The sequence below is a fragment of the Ptychodera flava genome, chromosome 2 (genome assembly GCF_041260155.1).
Source record: "Ptychodera flava strain L36383 chromosome 2, AS_Pfla_20210202, whole genome shotgun sequence".
Taxonomy (NCBI): Eukaryota; Metazoa; Hemichordata; class Enteropneusta; family Ptychoderidae; genus Ptychodera; species Ptychodera flava.
The window spans coordinates 12,599,157-12,616,457 of record NC_091929.1 but is presented as its reverse complement, the minus strand read 5'-3'; the positions used below and the strand labels follow the sequence as shown (position 1 = coordinate 12,616,457).

Sequence of the window (17,301 nt, the reverse complement as noted above, 5' to 3'; positions counted from 1 at the left end):
CAATTGTCTATACAAGAGGAAATGTCTTTAAGAAACCATCTTACAACAATGAAGTATGAATTCCATACATATATGTATTTTCAACATAATAAGTAAGCTAAATTTTGAGCTTTTTCAGATGATTTTTTGTACATTTTAAACAAGTATGAACCTTTAAACGTAATCCACAATATTTAAGTAAAACCTGTTTTGTCATTACTTTGTTCATATTTTTTAAAACGATCTACAGTGTTCATGGGGATTTTTATTGCTTCTTTTTTTTTTTGATAGGAGGGTGTTAACACCGTTGGTATGTTCCTCTGACAAACTTTACATACAAATTGGCAATGTTTATTTGCCCATTTTACAGTAAATTATCGTATTTTACTCTAGAAATGCTTTGTGTATTTTTAGAATAAAATAATTTTACTGAATATCAGTGGTCTGTAATGTTATTTCAAGGCTTGAACACCCCCTGAATGCCCAAAATTAAAGGTGTTCAACAAGCGCGCATCATGTGTTCTAGCCTTTAACACACTTATCGTTGAACGGCGTCCATGCGTTCAAAAAGTGTTACAGCCCTTTGAACGCGTAAATGCGTTCAATTTTTTGAACACATTTCATGTGCAACGTGTGTTCAGATATGGAACACCATGGTGTTCAATATAATGTCTGATGAACACGTACGTCGTAGCGTTCAAAATCTGCACACTTGTGTTCAAAAATTGAACGTTGGTTGAACACGTAGTGTTAAATTTCTGAACGTCTAGACGCGTTCAAAAAGTGTTACAAAAAGGCGTTTAATTGGTGTTCTATCCTTGAACACTTAACTTTACAGTGCAGCTAAGGAGCGCCTGTGCGCTCATTGGTCAGCGGAAAATCACACTTTGGATAGGACATGTGGAGAAATTGTTATTTTTGACGCGACTGAACCAAAGTAGGATTTCTGCTCAACTGCAATACATAAACATTCAAATTATTTAATACAAGTGTTTTATACACAAAGAGCGAGGCACTATATCTTGTAGACATACTTGAATATTAGAAAATAGGCCTATATATTAAAAGTTGCTCTTGATATGAATGTGCTATATGGTGGTTTAATACTCTTTGTGGGACAAATACGTGTTATGGAAAGTATAAAAATACTGACTCATGTATATGACGGAAAGATTACACTAACAAATACATAGGAGCTTGCAAGATAAATTTGGGGAGGGGATTTGAGAATAAATATATGGCCAGATGATTCACAGGGCCATAAGGCATTATAAGTCATAGCCAGAGTGTTAAAAATTAATAAATTAATGATTATGAATAATTTTGATAAATTTGATATTTTTGTCATTAGTGTATACTTACACAAGTACCCTACTGCACTCGAATCTTGAATGATAACTAGTTTCCATGCCAAATTCCCTGCCAAATTCGTACAATGGCATGATTACAGTCCCGGTTATTAATAAATTTATGATTCTGAATGTTCTTGATACAAATTAATATTTTTGTCGTTATTTGAAACTCTCAAAAGTAACCTAGAGCACTGAAATCCTGAATGATGATCAGTATTGATGCCGAAATTGACGCAGTCGTAGCACAGACCCTCAGAAATATGGTTAAGGTAGCGGTAAAGGCTATTTTTGCACCATTCTTTTCTCAGAGTTAATGTCAAGTTTCAAGTGTTAGAATCAAGATATTTAGTTCAAATTTTCAGGATAACTCCAATACTTTCTCCAAAGTATATAAAAATTGTATGTGTGTAGCCATGATTTTGAAATATGACACCAATCAATATTAAAATTTAATTTTTCATATTTTTTTACATCTTTGAATTTAATAATAAATTAATATTACCAAATTAGTTATAAATATGTTGACACTATTAATTGTAAGATTTGTACGGCAGGATTTGTAAATAAAATTTGTTTTTATGATTTTACATGGGTTTACATATCAAAAAATTATTAAAAATTCTTTCAAATTTCAAAATGTGATTTTTCAAAAAGTACTTCAAATACAGGAAAATTATGCCGTACAAATCTTATCTGTAACCTTGTTAATAGGCTGTAAAATTCCATGTCCATATCTCATTTCAAAGGTTGGATTAAATTGGTATAAATTATGTAGGAAAACTGTTATTCTGTCAAAATTGTTGAAAACAAGCCATATTTGCACCCCTCTTTTGAAGTCAAAGAGCAGTCTTTTTGGTTAATCTCACTTTTGACACCTCTTTGACACTCAAAGAATCTAAAAATGCATTTATAATAGCAGTCACGCATTCTGAATGCAAGCACTGCCTTGTCGAACTTTCCTAAAAAACAGTAAAAAATGACTTTCCCTTTTCAAACATTTTTTAAAAGCTAGGGGACCTCTACCATACTTAATACACTAAGGACTCCCCAACTTCCTCTTATTTGGTCAGTTTTTCAGAAGTTTCAATGGGCTATAACTCTGCAATGCTTATGACCCCAAATGTCTAGTTTTTTTTTATTCCACAGAGAATGTTGACTTCTTTCATGTTTTAATAGTTTTATTGAAGTTTATAACTGACGCTCTAGCCTTTACCGCTACCTTAATAAGCTTATACAGTTACACTGCGGCAGCATTGCACAGTAACTTGATGCGCGGTCACAGTACTACCTTGGCAGACTGTTTAGAGATTGTGTCGAGTGATTTATTACACCTAAATTCTTATCAGACTGGCGTTGTACAATGGCATTACAAAAAAATCACGCCACTATGTCAAAGAGACCGTGACCATTCGATCCCAGACCACGCTGCAGTCTACGCGTCACTCCATAGTTCAAGATCTGGTCAGAGACAGCTGAAATGGCATCCGAAATCTTTCTGTACTGGGGTTCTGGAAGTAGCCCATGCTGGAGGGTGATGATCACATTGGAGGAGAAGGGTTTGAGCGGTTACCGGAACAAGCTGCTTTCGTTCGACGAGAGAGAACACAAATCCCAAGAAGTAATGGAAATAAATCCCCGTGGTCAGGTAAGACTTGAGACACCTTGATGCAGCCGTCCATATAGAGGTCGACTCGGATTAGCCAGTAAAGGTAGCTGCAATAATTGTAGCCATCGTTTTGGCTGTGTAGCGCATGAAATCGACGCATGCAAATTGGCAACAATTATTGCAGCTACCTGTAAAGACAGAGGAACAGTCGAATCTCTGGTCCGTTATGAGTTTTTCATCACAGGCCTTCATGACCCTACGGTTGTGTGTACCTGTGCGTGAATCTCTCCTATTAAGGAATGTCGCGCCTCGAAAATGAAAGAAATACTTTTGCTTAAACTTTCCACAGGGCAACTTTTCAATCGTTCTCTTTCAAAATCAGGAAAAACCGGGGGTCACCGTGCAAATATTTTGTACTAAAGAAACACTTACCGATACTTGAAATTCAAAATGGCCACAATTCCTGTGTTATCTCTACTGGGGAAGTAAAATTCCCGACTGTCACAAAAACACTGCAAAAACTAAGCCTGCGAATTTTTATTTTCTCCGTAAGCTCCAAAATGATGGCTCACAAGTGGTTAGGCCAAAAGAATATTGTAAAAGATTTGAGAATCCAAATCGAATATTTGTCCCATTTGCGCATTCTATCGAAACAATTGAGTAGTTGGAGACCAGCATGGCAGGCAAGTGAACAATGAGAATGGTCCTGGGCTAATTTGCTTCAGAGTTCACATATCGGCGTATAGGTTAGAGAATGTTGTACAAATTATCTCCTCATCCTGAAAAAGTACTATCTACAGAGGTGGCGTGGAGATTCTGTCAATTTATCATAAACACGGACGATATACTTAAAGGGAGGGTGTCGTCGGAACTGCGCTTGTGCGATTTTCTTGTTTACAAACAATGTATTTCATGCATGATATCTAGATGCATCACGTCAACATAGCTGCAACATTTAAATTTTACGATATTCATTGTCAACAAACATGTTTCAACTTTCGTCCATCGCCAACGTACCCCAGATACAGCGTTTACATCGGCCGTAGGGGTCCCTGGCAACCTTTGAGTAGAGTTCCGTCGACACCCTCCCTTTAAAAAAAAAAAACACAGAATAAAACGTGCCGGAAATACGTTTATGTTATTTATCTGTAGGTTCCTACAATGAAACACGGTGACGTCATCGTCAACGATTCCATCGCAGCAGTTCTCTATCTGGAGGTATGCTTTACATTTAAGTTATCCGAGACTTGACAGTCGTTTGTCGTACAACACACTTCACCAAAACGACTTCCAGGGGAAATACACATTATAAATGGTTAAGGTAGCAAATGTACATTTGACTGAAAGCTTTCAGGTACCTCAAAAGAGAAATAATTTTTAAGCCTTGCAGGCTCGTTTTTCTGATCTGCCACATTTGCAGAAACTTGAGTGAGAAAGGGCTGACCTTCACAATATTTTATTGCTTCGAGAAGTTGTAAATCATTTGTGAGGCCAATAACTTCCATAGAAGCTTATTTGCGAATGGATCACCATGGCAATGCTGTTTGCACAACGAGAACAATATAACCTGTCCTTAGCTAAGGGTCAAATGTTCTCAGTTTGAATTATTAAGTGCATGATATCAATTATCATGCTCGACGGCTGACCTATTTCATGAGTTGCTTCCACGATAAGGTGACACGCCCTCAACGGTGTTCCGAGCAACCAAGGCTCACAGAGCCAGCTGGATCCGCCGGCCCCATCGTTGAGGACGCGCCGCTCAAGAGGTCCTGGTTTGCATAACCGTTACAGTTGTCGTCACAGTTATGCAGATTTGACTTTGTTTTTTTTATAATTTTGGAATAAATTTATATTTCAAAAACAAAACTGCCATCGTGTGGCTGTGTGGGCCTGGAGTTGTAATAACGTTACGTTTCCAATTTCTATGATATGCAAAAATGGTTAAACAGTAAATGACATACTGAGTTTATCAAGCAAACGTTTGGGAGTGCTTTGGAAACAGGAGCAAACTGCATGTTGAAACATCTTTGTTTCTGTCAGTTCAAGGACAAAAGGCATATCTATAACTTGGGAATGGTTTTCAGTTTTAGGCTAGCATAGCGGTATTGCTAATTGACAGTCGTAACTACACTGATAGTAACTCTGTGACTATCGCGATTACGAGCAATTGTCTAATCATAGCAAATCAAATTCTAAGAAGATGGCACATGATTCCTTTTATCGATTGATACCTGTCACACCACAGAGTAGAGCAAATATGTTACCTCTTTGCAATCACAAACGTAACCTTACCACAGGGTTGTGCAACAACATATCTTTTTCCAACACAAACCTGTACCTCAGGTACGTGCCAACATTCTGCTCAATGTGTTTTAAACAGACTAATATCTTCCCTTTACATTTTTTGTGAGCTTAAAAATAGTATAAGTGCTACTTAACTATGTTATTTTTGGTTCTCATAGGCTGCCTTCAAAGGTCAGGGTACTGAACTGATACCGAGTGCCCTGGCCAAGCAGGCCCGTGTTCTGCAAAGGATAACAGAGGTCAACCCTTTGATGGAGAAAATGCGAGCCGTCATGTACTATTTTGTCAGAAACGAAAATAACATTTCTCAGGTGAGTGGTACAAGTCTACATAGTAGTGGAGCTAACGATTAGAAATAGGTGAAAAAGCATTTTCAGTGAATATCCATGACCCTCAGCTCTCACACAATCGTATTCACCTTACAAAAATACTCTGAATTATTACTGATGAAATTAATGCATCTTGTTTCTTGTCGATTGTTCTTCGGAGCGTCTTTCATAATCAAAAGTAACAATAGACAGTACTGAAGGGTCAACCTTCTCCTTTAAGAATTATTCACTCTATACCTGTACGAAAACCAGGACAAACAGTGGAATGTACTGGAGTTGCCATTATGCAGAACATTTACCACTATTCTCATCCTGGTACCGCTGACGCCTGATGAGTCAAATAGCATTTATTTCAAAAACTGCGGTACTTTCATTCCACAGGATACTTTCATTCCACAGGATAAATTCAAACAACACAAAGCTGAACTGAGAGCGGAGATACAATTGTGGGAAGGATACTTGAGGCAGGTAAGATAGCGTTTGCATCGCTGCATTTCTACAAAACAAAACAAAACAAACAAACAAAAAACTTTAATTGAACAGTTTAAGGCAACTTTTCCACTTCTAAGTGATAATTCTCATTAAATTAGCCACTTCTAAGTGATAATTCTCATTAAATTAGCCAGCATAATATTATAAGCCACATTTAAACCTTTTAATTAAGTGGAAAGACAAATGAATATAAAGTTATTATTAATATGCCAGAAAAAAAAGCCTGGCATTGATAATCGGAATCAAGAGTCAACGTGGATTGAGGATTGATGTATAAGTAAAGAAAAATCATTCAAATGGGCCCCACGTGTGAAAGGCTGGTTTTTATCAGGAATGTAAACAAATAATTTCAGATTTTATCAATGAAATTCTACATAAAGTGACCATTTTCACTGATATGATATGATAATTTATTCAGTATCTTAGGCCACCGGCCTTTCATACAATAGGTTGAAAAATAAATATACAGACAAGTATAGTGGGGCTTCTAGTGAAAGAACTACAATGGAAATTGTACAGAGATAAACGTGAACAAAGTCAAGTTTTCTCTAAAAGGCTACCCCTTAGTTTGAAACTATAATAAATAAACTTTGCCAGGTTTAATATGGTATGAGTATTTTCCGAGCTGAAAAGGCTAGAGTACTTCGTCAGTGATGGTTGATCATAAAAGAATGGTGAGAGGAATCTCTTCCTTAATTCCTTGTAAACTGGACAAATTAAACAGAAATGAAATTCTGTTTCAACTTGTTGCAAATCACACAACTGACATAATCTGTTTTCTCTTGGCAAACCTTCAAAACGACCACTCTCAATTAGTAGGTTATGATTCGAAATTCTAAATTTACAAAGATATAATCTAAATATCTCAATATTTATACATCTCAAATACTTTTCACATGACAAATTATTTTTAAATAAACGATATGAATCCATCTTTGTGGATTTGGCCAATTCACTATGCCATAACTGTTGCCCAATATCAAGACATCTTTGTTTGAAAGTGGAAATAAAAAGATATTCATTACCCATTTTCACCTATAGATTGACATATGTCTTGTACATGTTTGCTCCGATTGATAATCGTCTATCGCGTGTTGTTTAATCTCTAAAAACCCTGCATTAAAATAGTACCAATGAAGGTCATTGGTAAATATGATTGTTGAGTACATTGGCGTTTCCCGATCGTTTCAGTTAAATGACGATTGATGAGACGATTAGAAATAATTGCCGAGTTATCAGATGTAGGCGTTATAGTGTGTGTTGATCGACAGAAACCACACCAATTTACAATGGAGACATGTTTCCTTCTGTTGCTGTATATGAAGTTGATTGAGTCGCGAATACCGAACATTTCAGATAAATGAATACGGATATGTATAACACTTTTATTGCTTGCCGGTTGTCATGGCAAAAAGTGCAAATTACAAAGTCTATCTCTCCTTCTGTTGCTATGTATAAACTTATTGAGTCGCGAATAATTTGCAATTTGCACTTTTTGCCATGACAACGTACTGGCAAGCAATAAAAGTGTTATACACATCCACATCTTTGCATTCTACCATGTTTGTTTCCATAGCTTGGAGGAAACACATTCATCACTGGGAAAGACTTCACTCTGGCCGACTGCTGCCTCTTCCCATTGGTTGCTGTGCTTGTCCGCCAAGGAATGGACCTGGAAAAACACGCTCCAAACCTTGCAAGGTATTACAATACACTCAAGGAAAGACCATCTATTCAAGCATCGTGGCCGCCACATTACAAAGTATCCCCAAACCAAGATGCGTTTACTGATTTATATTAATTTCAACTTGCATACGAGCTTGTATTATGAGCTACTGTGTATCAATAACTGATCATGATTTGTAACAAATGGGTAGGCTTTGCTCTGCTTCCTTTTATCAGGTGACAGGTGATGGGTGTGAGTGCAATCACTACACAAAATGCTGTTTTCATTGATTCGTCTTTATGTCGAAATATCTCAATAATATAAAAAATAAAAATTATTAGTACTGTGTTAGAAAAAAAGTGGTATTTTTTGTCTTTTTTGTTTGTTGTCGTTGATCGTGAATATATTATGTACTCCCATAGGAGGACTTATAAAGTGTCTCCTATTTCTTTATGTAACAGATAGCCCGAGTCAGTGTCAAAATATTTAATAGTACAATAAAACAATTAAAAGTACAAACCCAGTATTGCAATCTGCATCCATTGTGTCGTGGCCGCCCACTTACAGTCTTTGTTGCTCGGCGGAGTAACAGATGTCACACACTAGACGGATGTACTAATTTACTTAGGGTAGAAGGCGCCTCTATATTCGGACCTCAAACATTTAAAATTCTTTTCTGATATACCACTCGTGGGGATTCATTTCAAAGTTCTTGGCGTAAGAAAACCTTTCATCGGTTTAGTTTTTCAAAATTCGAAAAATGTATTTTTCTTTATAGAGTCAACACGGGGATGCGGCCATTTTGAATTTTAAATATCCATAAAATCTCGGGTTATTTGTTTCTCTAGTACCATAATGTGCACAGTGACCCATTATTTTTATTATTGATTTTGAAAGAGAATGGTTGAAAGATTCCTTAAGGAAAGCTTGAGCAAAAAATTAAGTCTTTCACTTTCGAGGCGCATACTACCTTCATGTGACTTTTATCCTGAACTAGCCCTGAACAAGTGCTTGCTATCACGACTTCCGATATCGAGCATTTACCTAGATTCACGTACCCGTGTAAACCTATGAGAAAAGGCGCTCTTACAGGTGTGCAATAATTTGCCGTATCACGCCCAGGCACGCTTTGCCCAAATAAGGTAGTGTGCGCACATTTTCGAACTATTTCGTTGTCGTTGCTACGCGCGTTGCTATCCACGTACATTCCATACGAAAGCACGTCAGCGCGAGATTCGAACCCTTCTCTCGGCGCTTCGTTCGTTGTTTTGAAGCAAATTGTAGACAGTTCGAATCTTATTGTGATCGAAATTGGTTTAAAACAAGTGCTTGATAGTTTCCTCTCAATGTTTTGCTGAGAAAGCGTATTTTTAACGAGCAGGAACAACTGCTCATTCTGTATAACATTGACGTTCGCATAGAACAAGCTCGCGACGCGACGCGTTCCACAACGGAACAAATGATATCATCGTACACATTAATCCGCAAAGTTGCGTGGCTCATATTTTTAAATTTACGCCCATACTTTAAACAAAATTATATTGATAAATACTGAAACATATCCCACAATTCGATAGGGTATATGATAAAACCTTTACGGCCCTGATACGGATTTTGCGGACCTCGGCCGTACGGCGTACGGGCCCTCGCACGCTCGGGCCCTTTCGCCGTACAACCTCGGTCCGCAAAAGCCGTATCAGGGCCATAAAGATTATCCCATTAAAGGGGCACTGGAAACAAACGAAAGACCCCTTGCTTATCGTCTTCTAACCAGCATGTCTGTAACGTTTTGCGCACACATATATGACAACACTTAATTCTTTCAAAGGTTTTGAACCGCGGATTTAAAGGCATCATGCGCCCCGAAAGAGAAAGACCTAACTTTTGCTAAAAACTTTCCTCGGCAAAACTTTAGAGCATTCTCGTTTAAAATCAGTTGTCACCGTGCAAATGTTGATACCGGGGAAATAAGTACATGTACCTTAAATTTACCGATATTCAAAATTCAAAATGTCTGCCATCACTCAACTCCATCAAAAATAACGTTTTCGATGATGAATTTCGATTTTCACTAAAACAAGACGATGAAAATTTCATGTTCTACAAGGGCTTCAAAATGAATCAACACAAATGGTAGATCAGAAAAGTATTGTAGCAATTTTAGAGTCCGAACTATGTCCCCAAGGGCATGATTCTACCGTGAATGAAATGTGCATGTGCGGTCTAGCAGCCGATAGTTTTTACCGTTAATGGAGCTGATGGAGGGATGAATTCCGGACAAGCGTTCGGAAACAGCACATCTGAAGAGACACGTTTTACCGATGAGAAGACAGTATACCACTGCCACAAATTACATTCTGTACACAATGACAAATGACAGACCAGGAACACGCAAACCACTTCCCCTTGTTACATCGCCAACGTACTCACACAATTAAAATAATTCTGAAATTTGGTAATTGTACCACCTGGCAAAACTATTCTGGTTAGGACACTAAGGAAATGCTGACTCATTGAATTACCTGCACCATCTTAGAAGGTCTACATTCTTATCAGACTTGAGCCAATGCTGCCCAGGGCACACAAAATAATCACGCCCCTGTGGCAAAGAGGCGGCTCTCACACCGAAACGGTTGCTGCAGTCTACACGCCCTAAGAGACCCGCGTCAGAGACAGCTGAAATGGCGTCCGAAATCTTATTGTACTGGAGTTCTGGGAGTGGACCAAGTTGGAGGGTGATGCTTGCATTGGAGGAGAAAGGTTTGAGCGGTTACGGGAACAAGCTGCTTTCGTTCGACAAGAAAGAACACAAATCCGAAGAAGTAATGGAAATAAATCCCCGTGGTCAGGTAAGACTGAGACAACTTCATTCATCCGTTCACAGCGATACATTGAGTTAGCCACGGTTTTGTGGAGGGACCGTGAGTTAGCCTATTATAGCACCCAGACACTTGAATCCATGGTACGCCGAGTTTTGCATCACAAAGCGTCATGCATTGAGGAGTCGCTCTGCGTGTGTTACTGTTATGTAGTTGCAGACAACCGTTGCAATACCTGTTAAAAAGAAATTTGTCTTACACTTTTAGATTTGCTTCATAGAGTACATTAGGGTTTGTGCACCGGCACTGATTACGAAAATGTTGTACAAACTTGCTCCCCTCGGCTTGAAATGTGTTTTCAAGAGCGCTCGTGTTAATGAGGTCACGTCAATTTATGACCTGCCTGAAATGCACTTCAATCATGTGGCTGTAATACGTGCTTGGAATTTGTATTTGTTGTTTACCTGCAGATTCCCGCCATGAAGCACGGTGACGTCATAGTCAATGATTCCATGGCAGCTATTATTTATCTAGAGGTATGCTTTATATTTAAGTTGTCCCGACCAAGACTTGACAGTCATTTGTCGTACAACACACTTGACTAGACGGTTTCATGAAGAAACTATACCTAAAAGTTCAGGTAGCTAATATGCATTTGATAGAATCCTGACAAGCAGCTTACGAAGTAATAATTCTCCGCTATTGTCATGTCTGTCTGATCTACCACGAATACATATGGTCTTGTCCTGAGTTGGGTCTAACCTTCGGCGTATTTTTGTTATTTTGGGAAAAGGGTAGTCACAGTCCCTCCACAAGGGGACCGTGGTGTAGTGCAGTGGTCATTGATCATGCAAATAATTCCATATTTGCATATGAATCACAATGACTTTGGTAATATTGATAAGATGATAGAATGGAAAATAGACTCTGACCTGTGCTTGAACGCTTAGGGTCCAAAGTCCCCATTCTGCAAGTCATATACTTAAAGCTGAACTTGTCTTCATAGATTGGCAAACGAATGATGTATTCATCCAATTTCTATGAAACACAAAAAATTTGAAACAATAAAGCGACATATATCCAATGAGTCAAGCAAAGGTTGCGGGGTGCTTTGAACAAGGGGCATAGGATCGGGACATCTCTGATTCAAGGTAGCACGTCTCTGAAGCCAATCAGGACTTGCATTACGTAAGTAACATCTCCCTTGTCTTCTATCGGTGCTCATCATCGCTTCTCCTTGGCCAGATCGCGTGTTGTGATTGCCACGTTAATATTTCACTCAAAACGAGACAATTTCCAGCTGGCATCACTGGGAACGTGCAAATCTCTATGTCGTTTCTTGTTTATGTTGTTATTTACTACTGAAGTTCAATAATACTGGTGTGTGGTTGGTGTTTCAATCATTTCGACACTCCTTCCTATTATCATACCAATGAGTGTAATATTCGGCATTGTACACGATGAAACCTGCAATGAGACACATCTTGACAAATACTGGGTTTATTATCAACGAAGAGAAATCTCAGTTCGTACAAAATCAGCAAATAGAGTTACTTGGGTTCATGATAGACTCGACAGCAACGATTATTTTTCTTTCAACACACAAACAAAAGTTTTATAGAGAATTTTAGGACTCGAATAAGCGACAAAATTTGCCTGTTCGTACAATTGCCGTAATGCTAGCAGTTACATACAGGCTAATTTTCGAAGCCACCTTATGCACAGTCGAATAAGGCATTTAAAGTCTGGCAAAATGTATTATTAATTATCAAATATGAATATTATTAGTAAAATCTATTTGGTGTTTTATCAGGGATTAGCTTTGTCTTCGCCTAAAATACTTGAAAAATCCTTAAACGGGTTCACAAGAGTTGAATTTTCGTTTCGCTCTTTAATACTTTGACGCTCGATGAACGCGTAGAAATCCTTAAACGGGTTCACAAGAGTTGAATTTTCGTTTCGCTCTTTAATACTTTGACGCTCGATGAACGCGTAGACTTTCTTACAGCCCATCGCTGGCTTCACCTCAGACCATAATACCGCCATCGGCAGTTGAGCTGAGCAAAGCGAAGCCGGCAAAGTCCCGCTCCGCTATTGCACGGCTGGTTCAGTGAGCGTCGCTTGTTAGAAAGACCGTTGAGGGCGCATAACTGTGGAGCGAACGAAGGGCTGTGAGAGAGAGTCCAGTTATTGAACGCGTACAGATCGCAGCTGTTTACGGTCACTCGTGTCCAATATGGTATATTGTGACACATACATCATATTCGCCATGCAGTAAGCGGTTGTGTCAAGTGCAATCCCAAGGAACGAAGAAAACAAATACAACATATAAAGATTTCCTCATATCAGCTCTCCTTACGCCGGTAGGGCAAGGACTTGATTTCGCAACATGTTGCATACTTTCTCTAGCAAATAGCAAATTACAGAAGAACAGAAACTAAAGAAATCTCTCATGATCTCTTATTGACCTCACAAGCAGACTAAATCTAAAATCTCAACTGACTCACGTCAAACGAGTTGCAATGATGATCACCGATATACACCAAGGGAACTGTTACCGAACGTTTCCTTGGTATGATTATTTAAGTACAGGAAAGTGTATAAATAAAAGAGTGAACTTGAGACCGTAAGACGTGATCCTGAACATCACAATGTTGCCATCTTGTAATAAAGATCGAAAGTAGTGTTCTCACTTGCAACCGACAACCTGGTGTGTAAACTTCAGCTGTTGAAAACTGTTAAAAGCATTATGATCCCACCCCTCCCATCTTTGTAAAGTTACACATGTTATACCACAGGGTTTAGCAAGCATGTTGTCGCTTTGAAAATACAGAAGAAACCTGCCTCAGAGCTGTGTCGTGAAAAGGTGTCCTTTTCTCGAACATGTACCACAGGTTTTGCCAATATCTGTTAAAGTATTCACCGAAATTAACAAATTGATTTTCCTGTTAGCTTTGTACATCTGTGTTTACGTTTTTTGCGAGTATAAGCAAACTTGCTACATTCCTATATCGTTTGGTTCTTACAGGCTGCCTTCAAAGGGAAGGGTATTGAACTGCTGCCGAGTGACCCGGCCCAACAGGCCCCTGTCCTGCAAAGGATGATGGAGACAAACACTTTAATGGACAAAATACGAAACGTAGTGTTTATAAACAAAAGTAATTTAGATGAGGTGAGAGGTACAAAGATATAAGAGTGGGGAAAACGAATGGCATATAACTATCTCGCATTTTAGAAAATTATTATCTTGTTTAAGTACAATGTGGCAACCAAAAATCGTATTTAGCTCACGAATGTGCACTTACGACTATATCAGGAGAACAAAATACCATATCCTACTACCTTCATTATTAATGGGTTGTCTTAGCCGATAATTGATATAAATATTGATACCACTTATATATAAAAATGTAGCAACTACAAAGAAAAGTGGGGTAGCATGTTTTGTCAAACATAATGTGTTGATTAATTTCAAAACTGTGATACTTTCTTTTTAACAGGCCAAAATAAACCAAAATAAAGCTAACCTGAGAGCGGAGATACTTTTATGGGAAGGATATTTGAAACAGGTAAGATAGTGTGTGCGCCATGTAAAACTTATGTCTATCCCAAAAACGTAATATTTTGATAATTTGGTGGCAAACATTGATATATTCAAATTTCTATCATGCTGTTTATCGATTTTTTATTCATAATTTTGTCAAAACAGTATTTTAATGTACAACACGGAATTTAATCATTTTTAAATCCCGAAGATGTCAAGTTGAAAATTCTTCCAGTTCACTTTCAGTCAAATGATGACTATACTTGCCGCGGCGTCATCGACAAGTTACCATCGATATCGAATCCTATGCAGCGCGCGACTTTCGATAGGTACCATTATTAACCTGCATCAAATGGATTTTAGCTAGAATAACAGTGTGCCCATGGATATTTTGCATCTAGCATTAAGCTTCTACCATGACGTCGAAAGCTTCGAAGGGCTTCATCGGACCGGGTAGCTATGAAAACCGGTCTGTAAATCGTTCACACGGCCCGCGAACTCCCCGGATGTCCCTATTCTAATCAATGCACTGATTTGCACTCACATCCAGGCATGTAATAATTGTTCGATATGTTAGCCATGTAATAACATGGAAGCTATACCAATACGATACAATCTAGTTCCTTAATTTCAATCTCTTTGTTTCCATAGCTTGGAGGAAACACATTCATCACTGGGAAAAACTTCACTCTGGCAGACTGCTGCCTCTTCCCATCGGTTGCTGTGCTTGTTCGCCAAGGAATGGATCTGGAAAAACACGCTCCAAACCTTGCCAAGTATTACAATACAGTCAAGGAAAGACCATCTGCCAAAGCTTCATGGCCACCACACTTCAAAACTAGTCCTGACCAAGATGGGCTGAAAGATCTATATTAATTTCAAATTGCAATCAGTCTTGTACTGACAGGTACTGCTTATCGATTACTGATTTGTAACAGATAAGATTTGCTGTGCTTTCTAGCAGCAGGTAGTCGTTGTGAAAGGTTATCTCAAACATTCAATCACTACGCAGAATGTTGTTTTAATTTGATCCTTGTTGACAAAATAAAACAAATCGTTTATTTACAAAAATCTCTACAGTGTCAATTTTTTAGTTCTGTTTCAAAAAAAGGGAAATTTCCTGATGTTTTTGTTCGTTATCGTTGGTCTTGTATTAGTTTTTATATCATCCAACGGAAGAGTTGATGAAAGCAGTAATCTAAGTAGATTTGCATGTCACCATGTTTCCGAAACGGTGTGTACCAAAGGGTGCAAGGCCAATTAAATATCATGACAATCGCCCTCTACGGCATGTTCGGAGCAGATATGTACCAGTACCTTTGCAATTGGTTCTGATAGTAAATTCAGACCTCAAAAAGGCCAATCAAGCAACTCTCCTAAAGTATCATTTATTTTACAGCAGTGAAGCCGCACAAATTGAGACTACAGTAGTTCTGCTCTTATCACTATGAACGCATTGGCAGAGTCCATTCCTTGTTATACGACATCTAAGCAGCTCAAGGTACATAAAGAAGAAACAAATATAAATTGACAATAACAAAGGGGTCATATTGAACCATGGCTTGATGATTGTACCGGGTGTGCGGAATGGGTAAGCGTACCCTGCTAAAGGGATATAAGCTTTAACTTGTGGTAAGTTTTTTTCAGTATTCTGCTTTATATCAACTACCGTGTCTGACCCTAATCCGTTTGTCATCATGATGCTGAAATTTCGGGTATTCTTTTTGTCAACACAGCTTGTATGTGTGTAGTGATCATTGTTTATTGTTTACAAATGAATTCTAGTCCGGACTTGAATACAATTTCAACAGTAACAATGTAGATTATACTCATATAAGTTGTATTGATATGCTAAATACTTGGCATTAAATTACAGTTTAGGGATTCAATGCAAAAAGTGTAGGGAAACCATGAAAGTCAGATAACTTTTTGGATTCCCCCCCCCCCCGGAATGTGTTTTTGAATCCAGCCTAAATAGCACAGTGACCTATGTGAACTGCATCAACGTCCTTGAAAATCACTTCATGATTTGTAAGCAAAATCTGCTAACTTCCTGTCGGAAGCAAACATATAAATTTGGCTATGTCGACGTTGAACTGCCGATATTCATAACGTCAACGGATTGGAGAAGGTAGTGTATGTGTGTGCCCGCGCGCGTGTGTGTATGTGTGTGTGTGTGCGTGCGCGCGAGCACCGTAAGCCAACAGCACACTCGATATATGGCACGTAATCCAGGCCAAAATTCAGACCCTTGTAGGGATGATAAAGTTTATTAGCTGTAACTATTGATAACAATGTTAAAAACTGTTACACCTGTATTCTTTGCTCAGTTAACCTTTTGCCTTCTGATACCAGTAGTACAACTCCTAAAATCCATGTTTTCGATCCGCCCTCACTCTGAGTGATAGGTCCGAAGTTCCAAGGCTTGAAAATAGTATCCCAACAGGAGTAGCCATGTGTGGTGATCGTCTGGCACAGTACAGTCTGTTTGAATGATGAATTATGGGCCGCCATAACAATGATTGATTTCATAAATCCTCATTGTTGAAACACTTGTAATCAAGATGTCATCTTGATTACAGGTGGTTTCAACAATGAGGAATTATGAAATCAGTCGGATCTGTATCTATAAGTTATAGTAACCGTACTTGACCTAAATTGTTTACTTGTGGCTAAGCCTTAAGCTGGATCAGTGATGGATTTGAGCAGCTGCTGCGTCCTTTAGTTCTATTTTCTTGATATAGTGCGTCGCATAATCCTGTCTATGGTTACGTGGGTAATTTTTTTTTTCGCAGCTTTAGAGTGCGTGACATTCATCTACAAGGTATGGGCACAAAGAATAGGACATTAATATATATATATATATATATATATATATATATATATATATATATATATATATATATATATATATATATATTCAACTATCGAGGTCCTGTAGGTACTTGAACGTGCAATATTGGATATAAATTACCAGTGTAAGATTGAATATCTGAATAATACTCATAAATATACTTTGCATATCAAAATATTACGTCGCATTCAATATGTTGCATACTATATGAGAGAACTGGTCATCGTGCGTACCATACATGTGATCCTACTGATAATAATGATATATGCTATGCATACCGCAATATCATTCACGCGATATTGTCTTACCACAATATCATTATATGTCAGTCTATCTGCCTGTTGGCGCGATACATA

General features: G+C 38.2%; 2 protein-coding genes across 2 annotated transcripts; both read left to right on the top strand.

Annotated features, from left to right (window-relative positions):
- The first annotated feature begins 2,717 nt into the window (after positions 1–2,717).
- Positions 2,718–8,098, top strand: LOC139114762 (glutathione S-transferase A-like). Its single transcript, XM_070676660.1, has 5 exons — positions 2,718–2,976; positions 4,090–4,155; positions 5,400–5,552; positions 5,970–6,038; positions 7,639–8,098. Exons 1-5 carry the CDS (start codon positions 2,809–2,811, stop codon positions 7,861–7,863), a joined length of 681 nt encoding a protein of 226 aa, XP_070532761.1. The 5' UTR covers positions 2,718–2,808; the 3' UTR covers positions 7,864–8,098.
- A 2,207-nt stretch (positions 8,099–10,305) lies between these two features.
- On the top strand, positions 10,306–16,009 carry LOC139114767 (glutathione S-transferase A-like). The gene is made up of 5 exons (XM_070676673.1): positions 10,306–10,577; positions 11,018–11,083; positions 13,576–13,719; positions 14,048–14,116; positions 14,743–16,009. The coding sequence occupies exons 1-5, from the start codon at positions 10,410–10,412 to the stop codon at positions 14,965–14,967; spliced, it is 672 nt and encodes a 223-aa protein (XP_070532774.1). The 5' UTR covers positions 10,306–10,409; the 3' UTR covers positions 14,968–16,009.
- Positions 16,010–17,301: the final 1,292 nt, after the last annotated feature.

Coding starts and splice junctions, on each gene's coding strand:
- LOC139114762 (XM_070676660.1), top strand. CDS start 2,809: ATGGCATCCGAAATCTTTCTGTACTGGGGTTCTGGAAGTAGCCCATGC. Junction 5,553..5,969: donor ACGAAAATAACATTTCTCAG/GTGAGTGGTACA, acceptor TTCATTCCACAG/GATAAATTCAAACAACACAA. Junction 6,039..7,638: donor GGGAAGGATACTTGAGGCAG/GTAAGATAGCGT, acceptor TTGTTTCCATAG/CTTGGAGGAAACACATTCAT.
- LOC139114767 (XM_070676673.1), top strand. CDS start 10,410: ATGGCGTCCGAAATCTTATTGTACTGGAGTTCTGGGAGTGGACCAAGT. Junction 13,720..14,047: donor ACAAAAGTAATTTAGATGAG/GTGAGAGGTACA, acceptor TCTTTTTAACAG/GCCAAAATAAACCAAAATAA. Junction 14,117..14,742: donor GGGAAGGATATTTGAAACAG/GTAAGATAGTGT, acceptor TTGTTTCCATAG/CTTGGAGGAAACACATTCAT.